This window comes from Artibeus jamaicensis, unplaced genomic scaffold (genome assembly GCF_021234435.1).
Source record: "Artibeus jamaicensis isolate MK-2021 breed Jamaican fruit bat unplaced genomic scaffold, CSHL_Jam_final contig_944, whole genome shotgun sequence".
Classification (NCBI taxonomy): Eukaryota; Metazoa; Chordata; class Mammalia; order Chiroptera; family Phyllostomidae; genus Artibeus; species Artibeus jamaicensis.
In genome coordinates, this window is record NW_026522020.1 from 4,501,581 (window position 1) to 4,520,870 (window position 19,290).

General features: G+C 59.1%; 1 protein-coding gene across 1 annotated transcript; it reads right to left on the minus strand.

Moving 5' to 3' along the window:
* Positions 1 to 181: 181 nt before the first annotated feature.
* On the minus strand, positions 182 to 17,643 carry ILKAP (ILK associated serine/threonine phosphatase). Its single transcript, XM_037161476.2, has 12 exons — positions 17,475 to 17,643; positions 12,217 to 12,282; positions 11,722 to 11,778; positions 9,133 to 9,252; positions 8,113 to 8,239; positions 5,936 to 6,042; positions 5,598 to 5,691; positions 5,379 to 5,466; positions 4,068 to 4,189; positions 2,185 to 2,304; positions 890 to 971; positions 182 to 412 (listed from the first exon to the last, which is right to left on the minus strand). The coding sequence occupies exons 1-12, from the start codon at positions 17,527 to 17,529 to the stop codon at positions 272 to 274; spliced, it is 1,179 nt and encodes a 392-aa protein (XP_037017371.2). The 5' UTR covers positions 17,530 to 17,643; the 3' UTR covers positions 182 to 271.
* Between the last annotated feature and the right edge of the window lie 1,647 nt (positions 17,644 to 19,290).

Genomic DNA, 19,290 nt, shown 5'->3' on the forward strand with positions numbered 1-19,290 from the left:
CACAGGGAGAGGACGGGACAGCTGCAGAGCTGGACACGCAGCACGCGGGTCAGCACCTGGAGCCGGTCCTCCAGGACGCGTAAAGCTGCAGCTAGAGGACCCAGGGCACGTCCGAAGGCAGACACGGCTGACCGACCTCTGAAGGGCCACGCGCGCCTTCAAACACCGTGAAAGCAAAGACTAGAAAAAAGAGCTTTTATTTACAAGCACGGGAGTCCCACAGGAACACACACGTGCGCACACGCACGAGCACGCCGTTCCCACCGCGCCCTCAGTGCCCGATGCGCACCAGCATCACGGTGACGTTGTCGGCGGAGCCCCGCTGCACCGCCTTGCTGGCCAGCCGGTTGCAGGCCGCGTCGTAGCGGGCGTCCACAGCCGGCTTCCCTTCGCGGCTCTGGATCTTCTCGTCCTGCCGGCGGGAAGGGCTCTGGTGAGCAGGGGCCCTGCGCCTGTCTTCCCCCGAGACGGCACCCCCACGAGGAAGGACTGCCCCCCAGGCTCCACCAGGGCACACAGGACAAACTGACTGCTGTGTCTCCCAGGCACATCTGACGCTGAACCGCACGCAAGGTAGCCCCGTGGCAATGGGGACAAGGGGTCCCAGGACACGTGCCTGCCTAAGACCTAAGGTGCAGCAGGACACCTGGCCTCCGCCCCGGCGACATCCGTTTTAGAGCGAGGGAGAGGGAGGGAGAAAGGGACTGACGTTCGAGAGAAACGCCCAGTGGCTGCCTTCGTACACACCCTGACCAGGGACAAGGGACCAGGGACCAAACCTGCAGCCCTGGCCTGGGCCCCAGCCAGGAAACGGACCAGCGACCTCTCGGCTTGCGGGACGGTGCCCGACCCACTGAGCCACAAGGGTGGGCCCGGCGCCACACCTCACCTCAAGGCAGGACAAGATGAAGTTCACAGCTTCTTCGGGCGTGAAGACCTTGAAGAGGCCATCACAGGCCAGCAGGATGAACCTGCAGTACGGGGAGGAAACGGGGGCTTAACAGCAAATTTGACAAACTGGCCAGTAAAACACACACTTGTCTGAGTGCTCAAAGGCCAAGAACTTTAAAAAAGCCGACGGAGCTTCTTCGAGACAAAAGGTGCAGCTCCCTGAGTAAGTTATCCCTGCAGGACCTGGGGCTGGCCCGTGCTCGGCAGTGACGAGGCACTGCACTTTCTTCCACAGAGAAGGGCCTGAGCCACCGTAGAAGAGTCTTGCACTGTTAGTGCAAACACACGCAGAAACCCGTCTCCACCTCCCTGCCGTGACCACTTCCCAAAGACTCTGAGTGAAGGCCCCCGGGCAACCCCCCTTTGCTCTCTGGAGGCAGGGCTCCCTCCCCCTCCCTCTCAGAAGTCCATCTGAACAGTGGTGGCCCAGGTGTGCAGTTTCGCAGGAGCACCGAGGATGTCCCCGCTCTCACCACCCCACCCTCACAGCCACGCCCAGGTCTTGCTCCTCCCCCTTGCTGACTGGGTGTGCACTTGGCCAGTGTCCACCAGCCAACGCCTGTGCCTGCCGCAGCAGAGCCCGAGGCCTGGATGGCCCAGCCCACAAAGGTGCTGGCCCCGGGCAGCAACTGGAAGACCAGAGCAGCTGTGGGGACACAGCTGAGACCCCAGCCTCGGCAAGAATGTGCTGGGGCGGGGCTCAGAGCTGCGCCCCAAAGGGCCCCCGCCCCCCGCGTTCCTCACCACCCTCACCACTCAGTCTGGGGACACCGTTCTGAGCGCTTCCCCGATCGGCTGCCACAGCTCAGCCCCGACCTGGGCCAGGGCAGGGGCCGGTCCCTAAAGAGCCAGCCGCCGGCCCCGGGCCTCATCCTAAGGCAGCTCAGGGCGAGACAGGCAACTGTAAGACGGTTCTGTCCCAACCGAGCTCAGCTCGAAACCCCTGGCCCCCCACCAGTGCGAAGCAAGGTCCAGACTCCTCCGAGTGGAACGCAGGGCCTATCACCTCTGTCCCCAGAGTCCCCTGCCACCACTCTCCTGTGGCTCCATCCCTCCTGGCACCTGCCTGGTTGAGCAACCCTGCCTTTGTCCCGCCTCCTGTGGGAAGACCTTCTTCCTCCCGCAGCGCCCCCCCCCCCCCGTGGGGCCCACTGGCACAGAGCCCGAGACGCAGCTCCTCAAAGCCCGAGAGCTGGGGGCAGGCAGGCAGGCAGGCTGCGGGGGCACTCTTACCTGTCATTGGGGGTCAGCTGGCAGCGCCTGATGTCCGGCACAGAGGTGACCCCGCAGCGCTTGTACTGGCCATCCCCAATGGAGCGGGACACCTCCAGCACGCCCAGCACACGCCCGTCCCTACAACGAGGGACGACATTCAGACCCCACCTGCCAGGCCATGGGCCGGACAACAGGGCGACACCTGCAGATACCACCTGTCGACCAGCACCGACCCCCGGGGCCGCTGGCTGGCTGCTGTCAGCAGTCACGTGGCTGCGAGCGGGCGTGCACACGTCTGTCAAACCCCTGCCTGCAGTTCCTCTGGGGGTGCACCCAGAAGTGGGGCTGCTGGTCACATCGTACCCCTACTTTTAACTCTGCAGGAACCTCCCTGCCGTTTCCCACCAACAGCGCGTAGGCCCGGCTCCATCCCGTGAGTGACTTGCACAGAAGCAGGAGGCCCTGAGTCTGGAGCAAACGGAGCTGAAGGCCGTGACGGCCACAGCAGCGGCAAGAGCCATGGACCCACGCTCGCCCCTCGTGAGCAAGAGCCCAGGACAAGAGAAGCGGACTCACACTCAGTAACGGCACTGCTGACACCATCGATTTAAAGCAGTATCTGCCAATCAACACAGATATTAGAAACCAAGATTCTAGGCCAAAAGAGCTGTGGCCACCGAAAGCCCCGCACACTGTTACACTGGAATGAGAAATGGCCACAGCCTAAAACGCCTCCCAGTTTGGGCCCTGCAGAGGCAGAGCTGGTGACGCCCAGGTGAGACCACCGTCCCCAGCCCACGCAGCTGGGTTTAAAGATGAATGTGAGAGTCCCCCCACCAGCCACAGTGGCGGTCATGTGAGCAGGAAGAGCCCTGGAACCCAGTGCCTGGAGCCTGCACCCTGAAATCCAAACGCGCCGGTGCGCGGTGGTCCATGCAGCACGGAGAGGAGGAGAAAGGGGGAGAAGCAGAGGGGTGAGACAGCAGTCCCTGAGCCCTGGCCGGGTAGCTCAGCGGGGCAGAGCACCGCCCTGGTGCGTGGGCCATGGGCTTGGTCCCCGGTCAAAGTGTGTGTGAGGACCAACCAGTGAGTGCGCCAGTAAGTACGTGGGGCGATCACCAGTGTTTCTCTCGCTCTCTAAAAACCAAACACAAAAAAGAAGAAAACACTGATTTCCCCAAGTGTGGAGAGTGGCCTTATTCTGCAAACTGGTGACGAAGACCTAGACGCTCGCCGTGTGTTGAGGGCCACGGTGGGACCGGGCGCCACAGAAGAAAGGCTGACGAGAAGCATGTTCAATAGGCGCCGGGGTGCGCTGCCCCAGGTCGCCCGCTGACCACCAGGGACACCTGTCCCTTTCCCTCTGGGGAACTGTCAGCACCACCAACCCTGACCTCCAGGGCTGGAGCCACTAAGGGGATGCGCCCTCAAGGGCAGGGCACGCCCTGAAATACTGCTGCTAACGAGGTGTATCGGAATCTAAAGGAATCTAAAGAAGCCTTCAGACCGAACTTGCAGTCGACAGGAAGTTCAGGCCAACACAGGCACACTCGGAGGCCGGCCCCGCGCGGCCGAGGCTGGACGGCCGAGACGCTGGCCGACACGCCCTTCCTTCGGCCGTTCTCTCTGGGGAATTCCCCTGAGACCGTAGCCTATTCAGTTGTGACAAATGACCACATTTATGAAAGTCCTCGGAGCAGAGAGCCACTGCAGTAGTGCCCTGGAACCCGGGCCCAGCTCCCTCCCTGCAGACTCCGGGAGGCGAGTTCCGCCCCCACTCCCACTGAGCGAGTCCCACAACACACACCCGCCTGCGCCCCAGGGGAGGCCCCGCACGCCACACGCCCAGCCTGCAGGGCACGGCCAGCTCTCCCCGGGGCTGCGGCCCCGCCCCCACTCACCTGACGTTCCCTCCAGCCTTCTGTATTCTCATGCGCTCCTCGTACTGCGTGGGGTTGTGCTCCTTGCTGAGGCTCAAGGCTGTGTGTTTCTGACTCTCCTCGTTGTAACGACACAGGATGGCCTGGGAAGACAGAGGCCGGCAGCGGTGAGGCCGGGAGACTTGTGCTGGGGGTGGCAGGAGGGGACAAAGGCCAGCACTGGGGCCTCAGGGTCTGCCTGCTGCCAGCGACCATGGCTCCAAGAAGGGCCACGTTCAGAGTGGCACCAGACACCGGCCAGGGACGCTGCAGCTCCAGGGGAGTTCCGCTGGGGCCTCGCCAGGACCGCGGACGCTGGCGGAGGTGTGGGAGGGGCACTGAGTGAGCACCGCAGCCCCTTCGGCCACCCCCAGCCCCTGGGTCCACAGGAGGCAGAGGGGCGTGGGGAAGGCAGACCCAGGGCATATCTCCTGCTCCCCACACCACGTCCACCACTGGATCACCTCAGGGTCGCCCTGGGGCTCAGGGGAGGCGGCCAACAGCCAGAGGGGAGTGTCGTGCCCAACGCCACACACAAGTCCGGGACCGCAGCCCAACCCCGAAGCCCCTTCTTCGTGCCAGCTTCACTCACGCTCTCTTCAAGTCCTGTGGTCACCACACGCACAGGTCCTGCAGACCGCCAGCCCACCAGGGCGGGACCCCACCCACGGGCAGGGACCGGGCCCTGTGACATTCGCCACACAGCCCTCACGCGCCTCTTCAGAAACTGAGCCACCCCAGAGCTGCCGGGGTGGGGGCAGCCTGAGAAGCAGCGACGGGGCGGAGCTCTGGGCCTGATGGGCAGCGGGGCTGAGGCCGCCCCTGTGGAGGGCCCGTCTCCAGCTCGCAGGTGTTCCCACCGCAGTGCCAGGGACCCAGCTGCCCCCGGTGGGAAATGCCCCACTCCCTGGATGAGCGGCACCCAGCACGCTCCTGGCTGCCACGGTCTGGGCAGTGGGACAGCACTGCGACCCTGAGAGGCAGGGCCCCCGAGGTCAGAGGTGTGAGGAAGGGGAGCAGTGCCACTGCACTCGACGCGCTCCAACCCGGAACCCAGAGCGCTCGTCCCGGTGGCAGGGGGCGTGGCAGGCAGAGACGAGCTTGTCAGCGTGTCCGGTTTTCAGGCAGAAGAGGCTGCGGCCGCTTCCCGGAGGGCGGGCCGGCTCAACTCCGCTGCCGCCCCTACGGCCACGGCCGACCCGGCCCTCGTGGTTTCCATCTCGCTCCAGAAGCTGCTGCACCCCCCCCCACACACGGAGCGCTGGTGTCTGGGTGGGCGCGCCGACCACATACCCGGCTGTCCCCGAGGTTGGCGATGTAGAGGACGTTGTCCACAGCCAGAACGCAGGTGGCGGTGGAGCCGTCCTTCCAGGCCGGCTTCCTGGGGGCAGAGACAGTGGGGAGGGTCACCCAGCACACGGGCGTCAGCACGAAACAGGAGCAAAGACACGAGTGCAGGCGGGCACCACACACACACACTCCACGCACACGCCGGCACGTGGGCTCACGTACTGGCTGGAGGCCTGCTTGAGGAACTCTTCATCAGTGTGCTTGAAAGTGTCCAAAAGGCACCGCCTCACGGTCTTCTCCACGCTGGTTACGTCTCCTGTGACAGAGGGACCAAGGCAGGCGGGAAGTGGCCTCACCCTTCTGTTTTTGAGCGGGGACCCAGACAGCGTGTCTCCTCCCTACAGGACGGTGCCACCTGCCCTGGTGGCGGCAGGCCCCTCGGTGTTAAAGGGCCCACCCCTGCCCTGCTCTTTTCTGTGCCAAAGCCAGAGTGACGTCACTGAGTCCCTCAAACAGCAAACACCGAGACGGACATGAAGGAAGTTAGTTCTCAGCCTCACCTTTGGGAAATTTCCTGATTAAGTTCTGATGCAAATTCTGTGCGGCAAACTTTGAGGCGCGAATCCCTCCGTGCCCATCAAACACAGCGAAGTAGGAAACCCGGGTTCTAGGAGACAGCGAGAGCCGCGTCACAGCCTCTGCACAGGCTGCCCCGCCTCCGGGCGGCAGTGAGCGCCGACTCACAGGGGACGCCCACTGCTGAGGGGCCAGTCACTGCCACGAACGGGACACAGGCGGTGACACTGATGGATACGCACGTCCAAGTGACTCTCAAGGTATTTTAAAACTAAACACTTGTTTCAAAAACCAAGGTCTATAAACTCTGACTTTTCACAGAAGATGGAACTAAAATCTAACTTTTCTTTATGGATTTTATTTACTTTTAGAGGGAAAGGGAAAAAGAGAGGGAGAGAATCATCAATCAGTTGCTTCTCTCATGGCCCATAACCCAGGCACGTACTCCGACCTGGAATCAAACTTATGACCTTCCAGTTCACAGGCTGGTGCTCGACCCACTGAGCCACATCAGCCAGGGCCCAGACTTTCCTCTATTTAACCCAGACTTAGTTTTAAGCACTAAGACACGGAAAAGCAATTATTAATCCAGGACAGTCAAAAAAGTCTATAAGGCCCTGACTGGTCTGTAAGGCCCTGACTGGTGACCCAGTGGGTTGGGCGCCTTCCTGCAAAGGGGAGGGTGCCCGGTTCGATGCCCAGTCCGGGCACGTGCCTGTGCTGCAGGCCAGGCCAGGTCCCGGTCGGGGCACACGAGAGGCAGCCAACCAATGTTTCTCTCCCGCAATGTCACTCTTTCTCTTGCCCTTCTGCTCTCCCTACAAATAACAAAATAAAACACTAACACCTGTGAGGACCTGGGGCAGCTTCAGGGTTGTTACTCAAACTGTGACAGATGCTTGAGGCCAGTCCCACCGACCTATCCCTACCCCCCTCAGGTGCGCCAGGAAGCTCCCACGGACGCGGAGCGGACGCGGAGGCGGGGTAGACGGCATTAATGATACACCGTTTCAAGAAGAAATGGCATTAATGATACACCGTTTCAAGAAGAAAAAACACAAATGCCTACAAGAAACGACACTTTCACGGCACCTCCTGTTCAATCCGAGAAACCAGGACCCATGGGGGAGCTCCCGCAGGCACGGAGCTGGGGGCCGCGTCCCCGACACGCAGAGCTCGAGTCCCCTCCCAGTGTGACTGGGCTCCCGCAGGGCCGCCACCTCCTGGTGACCAGGCCTCATCTACTGGATGAAAGCCACCAGCACCAATTAACACTGTGTGTTAATGACACCTGGTGTCAGCTAACGGCTGTTACAGAGATGTAAGTAATTATTATGTATGTAAACATATTTTAAAAAAGACTTCATTTATTTACTTTTAGAGAGAGGAGGGAGGGGAGAGAGGAGGAGACAAACATCGACGTGTGGATGCCTTTCACACGCGCCCTGACTGCAGATGGAACCTGCAACCCAGGCATGTGCCCTCACAGGGAATCGAACCGCTGACGCATCGCTTCGTGGGACACCCAACCGAGGCACCTGGCCGGGGTGGCATCATGCACATTAGCACCCGCCCCCCGTACCACCTCCCGCTGCTTTTCCTTCACACTGAAAACCCCGCCCGGAGGCCTCGCTGTGTTTGGACAGGGGCGTGTTTCGGCCTTCCTCTCCCGATGCCCCTCCCGTGCTGGACTCCCGGAGCCCTTGCCGGCCGAGCCAGCTCTCTTGGGCCAGCGCCCGGTGCTGGGCTGGCTGGCTTCCAGCCTGGGCTCCTGGGTCCCGGAACAGGGCTCTGCCCACCAGCAGTTCTCCAAATGGCGGTAGAGTGCACGCCCCGGGGGCCCCATGAGCGGTTACTCCCACGGGCAGGGTCTCTCCACTGCGGCGTGGAGCCGCTCAGCTCTGTCTCCAGCTGTCTTGGGAGCTGCAGGGCATCTGGCAGCACCCGGGCCTCCCTCCCCAGATGCCCGTGACAACCAGCGTTGGAGGGAGGGGCAGAAACCCCCTGCGCTGCGAGCCGCCCTCACTGAACCAAGCTGCTCCAGTGCTCTGCGCCAGCCTTTCCAATACACGCGGAGTGGACGAAGCCCCAAACTGCGGCCCCAGCTGCCCCCGGAGAGCATTCCCTGTGCCAGCCAGGCTGGCCGGGGCGCAGAACTCACATGAGGGACGAGGGCGGCCTGCACTCCGCTGTGATGTCGTTCAGGATGACGTGGGCGTCCTGCATCTCCTCCCGTTCGCCCTTGCGCTCAGCCACGTAGCCTTTCAAGCCAAAGATCACTGCAGAGGCTGAGGAGGGAGAGCAGAGAGCCAATACAGAACGGGGCCCACGGGAGCCCGGGCCCCAGAGCAGAGGAGTGGGCGGCTGGCTGTTCAACTCCCAGCGGGCACAGGGGCTCAATCCCCCCCCACCGCAGCCAGTCTGCGAGGCCAGACGGTGCAGAGGCGGCAGCGGACGGCACGGGTCAGCAGGAGGGCCGGGCGGAAGGCACCAGCCAGAGCACCAGAGGTCAGTGCGCAGCTGCACCCCAGAAGGGGTCTGCATGGGGGCAGGGACCCGTGTCTGCTTCTGTCAATCACTTAGCAAAAACAGAGAAACTCCTGCTGAGAGAAATGTTAGAGGAGTTTCTCCAAGGTTCAGGTGGACACCCAGAAACAGGTGATCTCCCTGCCTGAGGCGGGCGGAGATTCTGAACAGCTGGGGAGACCAGCAGCTTGTCCTCTGACTAAGGAGGACACGGACAAAGGAGCCCACTGAGGCAGACACCTCTCTCTTTTGCATCCAGGCCAGCTCCAGCTCGCTTTCTGACCCCCTAGGGCCGTGCAAATAACAAAGAGAGCGTGTAACTGCGGTTCTCTCTGGAAGCGGCCCGCGGAGCTAGCCACAGAGTCAGTGCCCAGGGTCACCAGGCCGTGAACAAAGACAGGGACCCAGGCCGGCAGCAGGCAAACTGCTCCCTGCACGGGGCTCCGTGAAGACTCCCGTGGGTTCCAGCCCACCAGAGGCAGAGACTGAGAGTGGGAGGAAGCTCCAGGGATCGGTTTGCAAAGAGGAGCCCTACCCGCTTCTTAAACACAGACACACGGAGGACTTGGCACCGCCAGAAAGCTGAGCTGGGTGTGGCTCTGGGTGCGTCTAGATTACGGAGTCTAATACATGTGTTTTCAAACTGTCTGAAAACCTTTACAAACTTTCTTTTCCACAAGCTCTTCACCGCCATTCTCCTCTTCCTCGGAGGGCTTTCTCTTCGCTGCTTTCCCTTCACTCTTTACCGGCTGGGGCAGCAAGGCGTCAGGAGACCCTGGAAACGAGGGGCGAGCCAGACAGAAACAGCTGCAGGTGGACGACAGGAGTCCCTGCAGACCAGGCCCCCCACCCCCTGGTGCAGCAGCTGACCCCGGCCCGCCCAGGGGGTCCAGGGCTCTAGCACGCACATGGGGTTCTGCAGCTGCAGCCTGGTCCACAAACAGGGCGCTAGCTGTCCAAAATCTGCAGTGACCCATACTGAACAAGCTCAAAAAAATAACAAGCCCTCAAAAGGCTTAAAATGAGGTACCAGTCAGGCTTCAAGAACTGTGTGGATCCTGAAAGGCAGAACAGGGCTGCGGAAGCCCCCGGGGCAGAGGGACGAGCAGTGCTCACAGCAGAGCTGAGAGCGCTGGTGCCCGCGGTGCGGCTCGGAGCCGAGTCCCCCGCCTTCCAGCCCAATTCCGTCTCCGAGGATGCAAAGCACTGGTCACAGCGCTGGGCCCACCAAGCGTCCAACCACAGGCAGCTGCCGTCACAGCCGACAGCCCTGCGTGTCCTCCATGCTCAGCTGTGAGCGGCCACCACTCACTCAGCTCCTCTGCTCGGGGTGCTTCCGGTGTCGAGCAAGAAGGGGGATAATGTCCCTGGGTTTTGTGACCTGTCCTCTTTCGAGTAACTGACTCTTCTACTTCACACAGCAAGCAAACCCCGCCCACAACGAGGCAGGCTCACTGAGAAAACACCGTGTTTCCACAGATGCTCCCAGGGCCCCTCCGTTAGCACCCCCCACTACTGATGCTCTGTCCCCCACAGGCAGGCAGAGGACCCCCCTTGCTTTTAAAGTGCAGGACAAAGGAGGTTTCAGAGCCTGTCCTTGACTTCCTGTGGATCACACTGCAGCCAGAGACCACATCTACCCTACCCCGTGGGGGTTTACTTTTTGCCCTGCAAGTGGCCCATCTGTGTGGAGGTCCTGGCCTGCGTGAGAAGAATATCTGCTCAAGAAATCCAAAGACTGGACCCCAGATCAGATTCTACATCACGAAAAATTCAGATTCGTTAATAGTTTGCTTGAAAACTTCCAAGTTGTAACCAGTTTACTGTCTATTGTCCTACGGATAACTCTTTAAGACGCAGCTATGTTGACTCTTTCTTAGTTTTATTAAATCTGTTAAGACCCCTGCTTGCACGCAACTTTTTAAAGATTTTATTTACTTATTTTTCAAGAGGGGTAAGGGTGAAAAAAGAGAGGGACAGAAACACCAATGCAGGGGTGCCTCTCACGCGCTCCCCACTGGGGGCCTGGCTCGCATATTAGGCACGTGCCCTGACTGGGAATCGAACCAGTGACCCTTTGGTTCGCAGGCCAGTGCTCAATCCACTGAGCCACACCAGCCAGACCTGCACACACTTTTCGTTGTAACTAAAAGTAACTGTCTTTACTGGGGAGGAGTTAGGCTAAATTGTATGAGTGTCCTGTAACTTTTTAGTTTAGCTATGTACGACGGTTATACTGTTTTTTCTATACTGATTGAGTCCCTATCATCTAGACCGGTCCCCACAACTTTATGGTAAAGAGTTAATAACACAGAGACCTGGACAACACACAGACAGTCCCCACCCCAGGGTGACTGCTTGTGGCAACGACAGCCTGAGTCCCCACCCCCCTCCCCAGGGGACTCCGTGCGAGCAGCTCTCAGACGGGAGGGAGCGTGAGGCTCCTCACCCTGACGACCTGGGGGAGTCTGATTCCTTCTTACCTGCTACTCAGTAACAGGACGGAAAAAGAAGTATTAACTTAGGTCCTGAATTTCACAGTCCCGCATGGGGTCTGTACCAGTCCGTAAACCAGTGTCTTTTCCACTTCATTTTCCTTTTTAAAAGATTTTATTTACTTTTAGCGAGAGGGAGAAATATCGATCGGCTGCCTCTCACAGGCGTCCCAGGCAGGGACCTGGCCCACAGCCTGGACATGGGCCCTGACCGGGAATCGAATTGGTGGCCTTTCGCTCTGCAGAACGGCGCCCAACCAGCTGAGCCACACTGGTCAGGGCCACACTTCCTCTTCTTGAATCAGCATTTTCATATAAATGGCACAAAATAGAAGACCTGTTCATCCGCGTTTAGGGGTCTGGGAAAATGGACACATTTAAAGTGCGGTTCGTGTGACCGGACTCGCGGCTGGGCGTGCTGGGGTGAGCACGTAACGAGGGGACTGCAGCGACAGAGACCGAAGTGAAGACAGTCAGCAACGGAGTCCAAAGGGATGGGTCCCGTAACTCGGCTCGCAGGCAGCTGCAAGAGGCCGAAGCCCCATGGGAAAAGCCACCCAAAATGGATGTGGTGTCTCAGCAGCTGACCTCTGCGGCTCCCACACGGGGGAGCCCATTCAGCGTGAACGAGGCTGTGCCGCCCTGCAACTGGACGTCCTCTGAAACCCTGAGCGGGGCTGCTGATGAATCGAACGTGAGAGGGAAATGAGAGCCACCCCCTCTGGCACGTGGGTGTCCCTACCACTTACCTGACTCGCCACTGCTGGCTGGTGGGAGGTCGTCAAAAAGCAAAGGTCCCCCTGGCCCTGAAACACAGCAGGAGACTCGGTGAGCCCACAAACCTGGGGGGGCATGAGGGTCAGAACCCATCCCACTGGGACATCTGTGCAGGCCACCGAAACACACTCGGCACTCTGTCCCTCCAGCGGCTGCTCACACTGGTTAAGTCACGTGGCAAGTAAGATCTCAACCCCACCCGCAAGTCCTACCCTGGAAAGGAAACGAGACCCTGCGTTAAAGAGTCACGTCTTATTTCGGGAACATCGCTCTCAAACGAGCCAGAGCACAGCGCTCCACACTCCCCTCCGGTGTCCTGCCTTACCTGATGCCACGGACTCCCAACTCACGGCAGCCCACAGCCTAAAACCTCTGCGCACTGGAAACGGGGGAAGGGGAAAGGCTGAGACCACCGCCCCCCCAGGGCGACACGCGGACACACACCTGGGAGAGCCTGCAGACTGTACCTGAGTCGGCACCGCCGGCCGGAGGGCGGTCGTCAGAGAGCGGGGGTCCCGTCTGGCCTTCTCTCCCTAAGACACGGAACACGGGCTGAGCGCTGGACCCCGGGGGGACTCGGAGAAACGTTTGCCGTTAGGTTCAGTTTCTCTCCTCTCATGGGACAGAGTTTATCTTTAAAAATATTTTCTTCGCCATTTAACATGGACGCTGTTTTCCAGCAGTTAGGGTCGATGAGAAAGCAACGAAAGATGACCCAGCAGGGTTTCTGAGGGTCACTAAGTATTTTAAGAAAACCCAGTACTTTCCTGGATAATTTTCATTATTGAAAGCAACAAATATGTTTAAATCTTTTTTTAAAAAAGTGAATCCTGGGAAGAAACAAACTGATTCTAGAGCAAGAAAACAATCTGGTACTGGCCACGGAGGGACAGACTCCCCCCCAACCACGTTCTGATCTGACCACCACGAGGACTCGCAGGCACGCGAGCACCGAGATGAGGCCGAGGGGACCCCACACCCCAACCAGGCAGCCCCCACAGAGCCCGACTCAGCACACATCTACGGAGCAACTGAGGAGCCGAGCAAGTCTCCGGTCTAAAATCTGAACGTGTACACAGAGGAGCACTCGGCTGAAGGGCTTTCTACCCGATCACCCCTTTCCACACGACACGGAACCACCACTCCTCACTCTCCGCCTGCTCCCCAGGATTCTGCTGAAGCCACCAAACCCCCAAGCCCCGGCAGGCAGGGGCAGCGACCCCCACGCACCGACTGGGCACGGCCGGGTCCCAGCCCTGGTCCTCGGGGTCCGAGTGCAGACATGTGCCCACCCAAAGACCAGCTCATCCACAGGGTCTTTATCCTCCACACAGAAGTGAACTGGGTACTGATTCTACTCTTGTAAAAACAAAAACTTTAATTAAAATTTATAAACTCCAAAGAAAGGAAACTTCTCTGGTAGTCTTTAGGTCAGAAGTACCTTAAATGCCTGACAAATCCCTGATTTAACAAAAAGTAGTCCCTGTGCTTATACCCGACACAAATAGGAGATGTCTGTGTATTAAAGTGCACTCTTACCCTCGGATTACCCTTAACAAATTACACAGTCACAAATACTTTTGAGTTTCTCACAAGCAGCAGAAAGACTCTGGGAAGCCCCCCAAAGCAGCATCAGGACATTCGACGGCACTCTGGGTGGCCTGGCCAGTGTGGCTCAGCCGGCTGCAGCCTCATCTGTAAACGAGAGGCCTCCGCTCGATTCCCGGTCAGGGGGTCCCTCTCCCCACCGCGGGCCTCCCCGAAAACCGTGGAGACAGCGCAGAAGCACACTGCCCGCAGCAGCACCCACTCACCGCCACCCCCCACCCCCGCCGCAGGGACGTGGCCCAGGCCAGCACAGCGGGGCCCCTCCTTCTGTCCGAAGGGGCACTGGCAGACAGACCACGTCTGGTCTTGCGCACAGCAAGCAACGGCGCGGTGAGCGGCCTCACACCCAGACCCTTCCGCCGCTGGACTGCCAGTTGGGGGTGTGCGTGCTTGGGCTCTAGCAGGTGCGGACGGCTGCCTGCTCCACGGAAAGCCGTGCTACTGGCCGCCCCCAACAGACTCCACAGGGCGGCCGTTTCTGGACAGCCTCTCCAGCACGCCGGCGTGCTAGGCCCGGGGAGCGCGCAGCGCGGGTGGCGGGCTGCCGGATACAGCCCGGGACCACTTTCCAGCGGGCTGCCTGTCTTTTCTTATTAATTTGTATGAGCCCTTCCCTCATTACCAACAGCAGCCTTTAGTAATACGGATTACAATTATTATCTCTCATTTTTACTTTTGCCTTCGTGTTACTTTGCCCTGAAGAAAATTTTTTAGTTTCATATAGTTCAGTCAATTTTCATTTTTTATGACTCAATTTTTTTCTTGTTTAACCTTAAAGTTTTATAACTAGTCTAAGTTTTCTAATACCTTAGCATTATTTAATACTTAGAGGTCTAACTTTAAAACCCATGCTTTAAGGTGACCTGCAAGTACAGCCCCAGCTCTGCCCAGTGGCTCCGCACCAGGAGCTTTCAACTTGTCTGGCTTACCAAACACAAGCTGTCCATCCCAAAGACACCTCTGAGCCAGGACCACACTACAGTGGAGGAGCTCCGTGAGTTCCATTCTGTCTTTCAAGAGCAAATACACTTCCTCTTTTAGACAAACTGGACGCCCCTGCCCCCGTGGACTTGAACTGTGCAGGCCCACTCACGCACAGCTTTTCCTTCCCACCAACCCGAGCAGTTTGAGGGTCACCTCTGCGGTTGGGAGTCCCCGCGCAGTGGCAGGCCGCTGTCACGTCTGTCGTGGCAGCAGATTTCCACTCTGCGGGAGGTCGGCGCCCAGCCTCTGCAGGGGCTGAGGGTCGACTGTGTGTGTCAGCTCGATTCGGCCATCACACCTGCAAGGGCTGCGTGAACAGTGCTGACTTCGCACAGAACCTGAAAACACGCACAAGCACACCTTCCTTTGCTCTGCTCCCTATCACCGCACTTTGGAGGTGTCACCGTCTTCACCAACTGAAGGCAAGACCTTCCACCTGCAGAACCACGACTCATGTCACCATGACACTCTGGCACCTTGGTCTGTGTCTGAAACTGCTCTGAGGCTGTGGTATGTTCCTTTCACCCTTCTCTTCAAACCATAAACAGGTCAGAGGTTTGGAAGCTGCAACATCAGATATGATGTTTACAACCAAAATCAAACAACTAAACAAAACACCTCGATGTATCTGAGCGGCGTGCTATTTCCTCCCATTGGAAACGGGAGGTGTTTTGGCGAAATCCACTCAGAGCACATTTCCTGCTTAAACAGCCACTGGAGTTCACCCCGCATGCAGGAGCCCGCACTGAGCACGCGCCACACCCCACACCAAGCCCGGCTACTGCCACCGGGGGACAGCAGAGTCGGCAGGTGGGACTGGCTGGAGTCCGTGTCCCGAACGACTTCCGTTTCCTGCATCAGCGCAGAGGTGTGTGGCACCCGCCCACCCTGTGTGAGGGTCTCGATGGTGCAGTTCAGCCTCATCCTCGGGCCCACACTGCGACGCCAACCTTATTTTCCATTCACGTCCTCCATTTTTAATTTTGTCAGTCAATACCATCAATCCTCTGAAACAAGTATGGCACTTAATTTTCAAATATCATGCCATTGCCACAGATTGTGGTATCAGATTCGGTTCTCATCCAAAAGACTGTTTTAACCTGTGAAACTGCACGTTGGTGGTGGCGACGGTGCCGGCACCCCCCCCCAAGGCAGGGAGCGTGTCGCGGCCCCTCCAGGGGAGGAATGCTATGCGGCGCCTGCCACCCAGCACCTCGGCCGGGGTTGAGGTGCCCCACTTCTGGTCACAGGCTTCTCACCAGGGTATAAGATACAATGCAGCCATATCGCAAGAACTAGGTACCTACACACATGGTGCTAGAGGGTTGTAAGACACAGGTGGGGATGGGCCACTTCGTAAGGTATATAAACATCTGATCGCTATGTCGTACACCTGAAGCTAACAATACTGATGTCGACTGTAATTGAAAAAAAAAATCGTAAAAGGCCATCAGGTGTTGTATCATCCCAAGGATGCCTCCCTCTAGGCCATGGCTGTGGAACACGAGGCCCAATTCAGCCTCCACCTGGGTTCATCCAGCCCCAGCCCCACCCCTTATTCCTACCCAGTGGCAGCACTGAGCTCTCACTCACCTGTTGAGCACTAGTTACATTTGTACCTAAAGTTACATTCGGCCCTGATGTGGCCCCCATGAAACTGAGTCTGACACCCCTGCTCTAAGTAGACCCAGATTTTGAGTAGAAACTTATGGAGATTCTTTTTTAAATGATAAGCTTATAGTCACATCTGCGAAGCTAAATTCTGGCCCAAATGTACTCAGATATGACTTGTCCTCACCAACAGTTAAAAAGCCAGCTTCGTGCACAACTAGAACCATCTAGAAAACAAATGGCCAGGCCGACGGGCTCCAGCACCATTTACTCAGGTGCTTCTGCACCAGCAGAACGGTGAGGACAGGACCGTGCCAGTGCCATTCCTGGGAACAATGGCAAACAGAGACTGGCTAGGCTGGTCCCGTGGGACAAGGCCACAGGCCTGCACCCACTCGCAGAGGAAGGCAAAGCAACCTCCTCTGCGGGGCCCCAGGGCGCAGTACTACTCCACGCTGGGCAAACGGGGGAATCAGACGTTCTGCTCGGAGCACTTTGCTGCTCTGCCGGGGGTCACTGCACACTGCAACTGCGCGCATCTCCTGAGGCCTAAGTCTCGCACCGCCGCATTCCCCACCACCCTCTCCAGGCACAAGTATTGCTCCAGCCCCTCAGCTCCCGGGGTCCCCTGCGTTGGTCCGTCTATCTCTATCGCGTGCACTGAGAACTAAGTTCTCAGAAAGGCAAGGCCTGTCTCGTTCACCCCAGCGCCCTGGCAGCAGTTCCGAGAAATCCAAATTTGTTTTTCAAGCGTCCCAGGCTTTCTACCACCAAGTTAGGTTTGGAAATAAGCACGGAAACGTAAATGGGCCTTGCCCGATCACACCTAGGGTGGTCGTAATCCACGGACACACACCACTCAAAAGGCACTGGTTTCGCCCGGCTGGTGCGTGGGGCTCCCACCCCAACCGGCAGGGGTTGCACCCGTGGTTGGGGCCGTGGCCCTCCCGCGCCCCCCGACTCTGGGCAGAGGGGGGCTTCCTGTGACCCGGGAGGCACGGGAAACTGCCACCAACAGAAAAACCAGAGGCACAAAGCATGCCTCAAAACCACTAAGTATGACGCTGGTGATCCCTTCCATCTGTGGGGTAAAAACAAAGCAAAACAAAACCCCGAACCCACGCCCGCGCGGAAGCACGCTGTACGAGGGACAGCGATTTGGACGCTGGCCGGCGGGCAGGGCCCGGACGGCGCGCCACGTGCGAGGGCTGCGGACCCCGCGCGGGGCCCGAGGGTGGAGCGCCTGGAGCTGGGCGAACAGAGCGGGGGGCCGCACACAAAGGCCGCGGCCGCCGGCGCTGCCCTCGGCCCGTGCCCCGAGAGAGCCCTTTCTTCCTACGCAGCGAACATGGCGGAGCCTCCGGGGCTACCGGTACGCGCGCTGGGCCGCCCCGGGGCAGGCCGCGCTCGCTCTCCCACTCCTCCAGCCGCCCGCCTCCAGCGCCGCGGGCCTCCCTGCGGCCTCCGGCCCACTCTCCCGCCTACCCCCTTTCCCTCGCCAGCAGGGCGGCCACTGGCTTACCGGCAGCAGGGCGCGGCGAGCGCTCGGGCTCCGGAAGGTCCCCGAACAGGTCCATGGCGGAGGCTGGGCAGCGGCGGAGGCAGACGCGCAGCCCGAGAGCGGCGGCGGCCTCCACACCCGGCGGCAGCGGCTGCGGCAGCGGCGACGGGGCGGCGGCGGCCTGGGCGCTGTCAATCAGCCGAAGGCGGGCCAGGAACGCCGCCAATCGGCACGCGGCGTGGGTCGGCCGCCCCAGAGTCCTGCGCGCGGGAGAGGCGGGGCGGCGAGGGGGCGGGGCGGGGCGGGGCGCAGGCGCGCAGAACTCTGGGGCGGTGGGCCGGGAGCCACGGCTGCCATTTTTTCCGCCCCCGCCCTGGGGTTCCCCGGTCTTCCGTGGCCATGGCATCTGCTCGGAGAAGGCCGTCCCAAAGAGAAATGCCAGCGCTCAAGAGCCCCTGAAGTAAGCCCAGATGTTTGGGAAACTTCCGTGGAGCTTTTCACGTGCGTCCGCCCGGTCGCCCTCCCCCTTACGGGGGGCGGGCGGCGAGCCTCCATTCCTGGCCCATTCATTGCAGCAATGGCGAAACTGAGGCCAGATCGATCGGCCCGGCGCGTTAGGACTGAAACCAGCTAAGATGCAGGATGGACAGGAGGCATACATCCGACCGGGGGGGGGGGGGCAGGAAAGAGCGGCTTTCAGGAGATGTTCCAGAAAAGGGCAGAGGGCTATTCGCCTGTCCAAATGTGCACGAAGAGGGGCCACGTGAATAACCTGAGAAGCTCAGGGGAGGCCTGCCTGGCGGCCTTACAAAACTCAGAAACCTCGAGTAACCACACAGGGTGGTCTGAAATTAAAACTTAACTAAAAACAAGTCATGGTGGGTGGGCATGTCCTAGGAGGGTGTCTTCCCTGACAAAGGTCAAACTTCCCCTTGAGTCTGTCGTCTTTGTGCAGGTGTGATAATAACATATATTTGGAATGTCAGGGTACTCGGGGCAGTGCCCTCTTTCCCAGATCCCTCAGGATGCAGCCTCCCTCCAGATTTGCTCCCCAGCACAGTCCTCGTGTGCTGTAAATGTTGACTGTTACCTGCCCTGTACACACCAATGTAAGTGAAGTACCCGTCTCTCCTGTTTACTTATTGTTTCAGAGACTCCCCTTTCTTTGCTTTCTACCAGCACCCTAATCCACCACCAGTGGATTTCTGGTAACCCCCCTTATACATCCACAAGCTGCAAAACTACCCCCAGCATTTGGCATGTAATAGACACATAAATTGATTGGTTGGATGAGTGAATAAATGAATATGTCCATTTTTGATGGCCAAAGGACACTGCACAGTCCTCCCACCTCCAGCGTATCCAGGAGGGTGGAGCTGAGGGTGGTTCTCCCTGGCGCGAGCTCAGAACTGCCCAAGTGAAGCTCACTAGTTTGCTCTTAGGAAATGATCATCTAATTCTGATTGGAAATCAAGGAAAGCACCTGATGTCCCACGACACTGGCTGCCTATGTGGCAGGTGGTATTTTCCAAAGTTTTCTACAATAGTGCTCATCCTACATGCTCTTCTGAAGCAGGTCCTCATCACTTTTCCCATCAGGAGGCAGCTGAGTCTCTTCCCCTTGAACCAGAGAGTGGAAGAGGTTCAAGTTATGATTTCCAAGGCCATGAGCTTTGGCATGGTTGTCTGGAGACAGTTGCTCTGGGCGAGGTCAGTCACCGCCTAAGTGCTACTGCCCAGGCCGCTGTGCTGGAGAACCACGTGGGGGCGCTGTGCCATCCACTCCCCCACCCCCCAGCCTTGCTGGGTGAGTCACCTTGCGCATCCTCAGATGGCC